General features: G+C 38.1%; 1 protein-coding gene across 4 annotated transcripts in view; it reads left to right on the top strand.

Annotated features, from left to right (window-relative positions):
* The window catches only part of SCNN1A (sodium channel epithelial 1 subunit alpha), a 27074-nt gene that overhangs the window by 20424 nt on the left and 2634 nt on the right, over window positions 1-4016 (top strand). For all 4 annotated transcript variants that reach the window (XM_069106062.1, XM_069106065.1, XM_069106064.1 and 1 more), the window contains exon 9: window positions 3842-3920. In XM_069106062.1, the coding sequence (XP_068962163.1) occupies window positions 3842-3920 (79 nt within the window). The remainder of the gene's footprint in view (window positions 1-3841; window positions 3921-4016) is intronic.

Genomic DNA, 4016 nt, shown 5'->3' on the forward strand with positions numbered 1-4016 from the left:
TTCTTTCTTTCTTTCTTTCTTTCTTTCTTTCTTTCTTTCTTTCTTTCCTTTTCTCCTCCTCCTCCTCCTCCCCCCTCCATCCTCTTTTTTCCCCCATTCCCATTCTTCCTCCTCTTATTCTTCTTCTGCCCCCCTCCCCCCACTATTGGACCTCATCAGTCCATCAGTCACCAAGCATTTATTGAGTGCATACTTTGTGCCAGGTATACTGGAGAACCAAAGACTAAAGCAAAACAATGCTCACTCAAAAGAGAGGCTATACTCAGTCAAGTGAAACAGTGTGTTCTCATGGGAGAGAATCACTAGTAGACTAGTAGGTGAGGGATCATGGAAAGTCTAGCATAGGAAGTGGCAGTTAACTTGAACTTGAAACAAGTAACGATTCTAAGGAGTGTAAGTGAGGAGCAAATATATTGCCAGTGTGGGGGTGGAGGGCAGCCTGTGAAAAGACATGGAAATAGGAGAAGCAATGTGATGTAGAAGGAACAGAAAGTAGGCCAGTGTTGCTAGCATGAAATGCTCATGAAAAGGATATATTACCATATAACATAATATATTAATATGGTAATGTAACAATAATACCACATATTACTATAATAATACAGTGTATTAACAGGATAGTGTATCAATATAATAATGTCATATATTATATAATAATACAATACAGGCTATGAATACAATATAGTATATTATATAACATATAATATACTAATATGATAATAAAATATAGTATATTAATAAGCTTGGGAAAGGAGTTAAATTGTGAAAGGCTTTCAATGCCCTCCAAAAAGGAGTTTTTCTTCTAACTTCATGGCAATAGGGAACTGCAGAAACTTCTCAAAGGAGTGACATCATCAGAGCCATCACTTGAAGAATATCCCTTTGGCTGCTTATGTAGAGGATTGTTGAGAGCAGAGAATTATGGACTGGGAGTCAAATTAGGAGATAATTGGGATAGGAGAGGGGAGCAGTGATGAGGGCCTGACCCAGGGTGGTTGGTGGTTATGTGAATGGAGAGAACGAGTGAGGGATGAAACATGGAGGATGGAGGGGATAGATCCTGGGGAGAATAATTTTTTAAAAATGAAGGATGGGAAACTGGTTCCTAGGAAGTGGAGAGTACCTGTGGCAAAAGAACTCAGAAGCAGGTTGAGTGAGGAAGACCTGTTGAGTACTTAAAGGGTTGGACATTACCCATAGAATGGGAAACAATGAGTTTTCATATCACTGACAAGTGATAGTGGGAGGGATTTAAATTATATAATGATGATGATGATGGTGGTGGTTAGTATTTGTATAGCACTGACTATATGGCAGACACTGTGCTAAGCACTTTACAAATATTATGTCATTTGATCTTTACAACAACCCTAGGAGGTAGGTGCTATTATTCTCCACATTTTACAGTTGCAGAAACTGAGGCAGACAGATTAAGTGACTTGCCTAAGGTCACATATCTAGTTAGTATCTAAAGCTAGATTTGAACTCAGGTCTTTTGGAGTACTAGTTGTATCTAGATATTGATTTCTTAATGAAAACTACATAAGACTAGAGGAATGAAAGAGTATGAGAAATTCCCTTCCTTGGAGAATTCCTAAGGGGAGTCTAAAGAAATAACCAAGGATGGCTTACAATTAGGTGAATCTGGGATTGGTTGAATAACTGGAACCACAGTAATCACAAATAGATTGATGTCAACATGGAAGAAAGTCTGCCCCAGGGTTCTACTTTGGTCTTGTGTTGTGCAATACTTTTTTAAAAAATTCATTAATTTATTTCCAGTTTTCAACATTCTCTTCTGTAAGACTCTGAGTTTCAAATTTTCTCCCTCCCCTTCCTCCACTCCAAGATGGTATGCAATCTGATATAGGCTCTCATATTAAGCACATTTTCACCTTTAACATTTTCTTATCAATTTGGATGAAGCAGGTAGGTCAGATTTGATGATGTGAAGCTAGGAGCAATATCTAATACATTGGATGATAAATAATCAATATGCAAAAGAAATCTACAAGCTAAAGTTATGATCTGACTGAAATTTAAGAGAGACAAATGTATAGTCTTAAATTTTGGATTAAAAAAATCATCTTCACAAGTACAGGATGCAGGGGTCATTGTTGGACAGCTGTTCCTGTGAAAAAGGTCTGGGGTTTTAGTGAACTACAAACTCAGTGTGACACAGGAATTAAGCAAGTCTTAATTAATTAATTAATTAAGCTGTCTTAGGCTACTTTAAGAGAAGCATGGTTTTCACAATGAATGAGGTGACAGTTCTGTTATATATCCTCTGTCCTAGTCTGACCACATTTGGGGTATTTTATATCACTATTTTTTAGGAAGGGTATAAGAAAATTAGAGTACAGCTAGAATAGGCCCATGCTATAAGATCAGTTGAAGAAACTGGGGATGTTTAACTTTAAGAGGAGAAGAGTTATGAAGCACATGAAAAATAGCTTCAAGTATTTGAAGGATGGTCATGTGAAAAGATTAGATTTCTTCTGGTGGCTCCTGAGAATGGACCCAAGAACAAAGAGCAGATTTCAGTGTGATACAGAGAAAAATGTAGCAATGAGAGCTGTCCAAGTGGGTTCTAGCTTATCTGAGGTCTTTCAGCAGGGTCTGAATGACAGAAGTGATCTTTTCTTAGGTATGGTGTTGCATAAGATGGCCTGGGAGGTCCCTTGCAGCTCTGACAACATGTAATTATGTGAATGAACAGTAAGAATGTTGTGTACTGATAGAAATAGAAGTAGAAGCTTGAAACTAGAAAGGAGCCAGTCTGACTCCTAGTCAATGAACATGAGGGACGATTTTTGACTGGCATACTTTTAAGATTTTGTGCATCTTTGCAACTTTCCACTTGTTTTTACCCCTGCTTGTTTATTTGTAGAAAATCTGTTAGAAAATCTAAGAGGTCACACCCAGAAATAACTGGCCATGTAACCTTGAGCAAGTTACTTAACCCCAATTGCTTTAAAAAAAAAAAAGAAAAGAAAATGTAAGAGGTGCTTGCATACTTGCTTCAAGGATAGGAGTGTAGGTAGACACTAGGAGGTTGTGTTCCTATTTCATAGGGAGGAGAAGACAAACTATAGTTGGAACTTTGAAGAACTCTGGTCAATGCGATGATCAGGCATGATTCCAGAGGATGGATGAGGAAACATACTTCCCATCTCCTGGCAGAGAGGAGATGGACTGAAGATACAAAATGAGATATAATTTTTGGACATGGCCAACGTGGGAATTTGCTTTGCTTTGACTATACATACACACATATACATTCATGCACACACATGTACACACGTACATATATCTTCCTTTCCTCCCTCCCTCCCTCCCTTCCTCCCTTCCTTTTTTTGTTCAGTGGTGGGGTAAAGTGGGAAAGAAAAAAAATAAATGCTTGTAATTTTAAAAAAATTAATTAAACTTGAAAAAGAAACTGTAATTGGAAGAATGGGTAGTGGTATCCAAGGAGGGAAGCAGGAAGGCAGGTAGGCTAGTCTTAGTATCATAGGATTTAAAATCAGGAAGGACCTTAAGATCATCCAGTCCAATCCCTTCATTTTACAGATGAAGAAACTGAGGCCCAGAGAAGCTATTTGCTTTAGTTCACATTACTGAACAGAGCTCTTGACTCCAACCTGTGTAGTGTTTTTTTGCACCAGACAAAGAAATAATCTAGGAACTGCCTTAAGAGCAGGGTTTGTACCAAGAAGTTTCCTAGGTTTTTCTCCAAAAGGACAGGCTTCCATCAGCCTAGGATAGGGAATGGGTCATTTAGTCTAGACACAGGGGAGTGACCCCAGGATATATATAACTTTCTCTTTTCTTGACTCCTCAGGTTACTGCTATTATAAGCTCCAGGATGCCTTCTCCACTGATAATTTGGGGTGTTTTGCGAAGTGCCGTAAGCCCTGTTCGTGAGTGTTGCATCTTCTTTAGGAAAAAGAATCAATATCTATCTATCTATATCTATCTATCTATCTATCTATCTATCTATCTATCTATCTATCTAT

The sequence above is a fragment of the Petaurus breviceps genome, unplaced genomic scaffold, assembly GCF_028583685.1.
Source record: "Petaurus breviceps papuanus isolate PSGF00001 unplaced genomic scaffold, PetGlider_PUasm1.0 78, whole genome shotgun sequence".
NCBI classification, from domain to species: domain Eukaryota; kingdom Metazoa; phylum Chordata; class Mammalia; order Diprotodontia; family Petauridae; genus Petaurus; species Petaurus breviceps.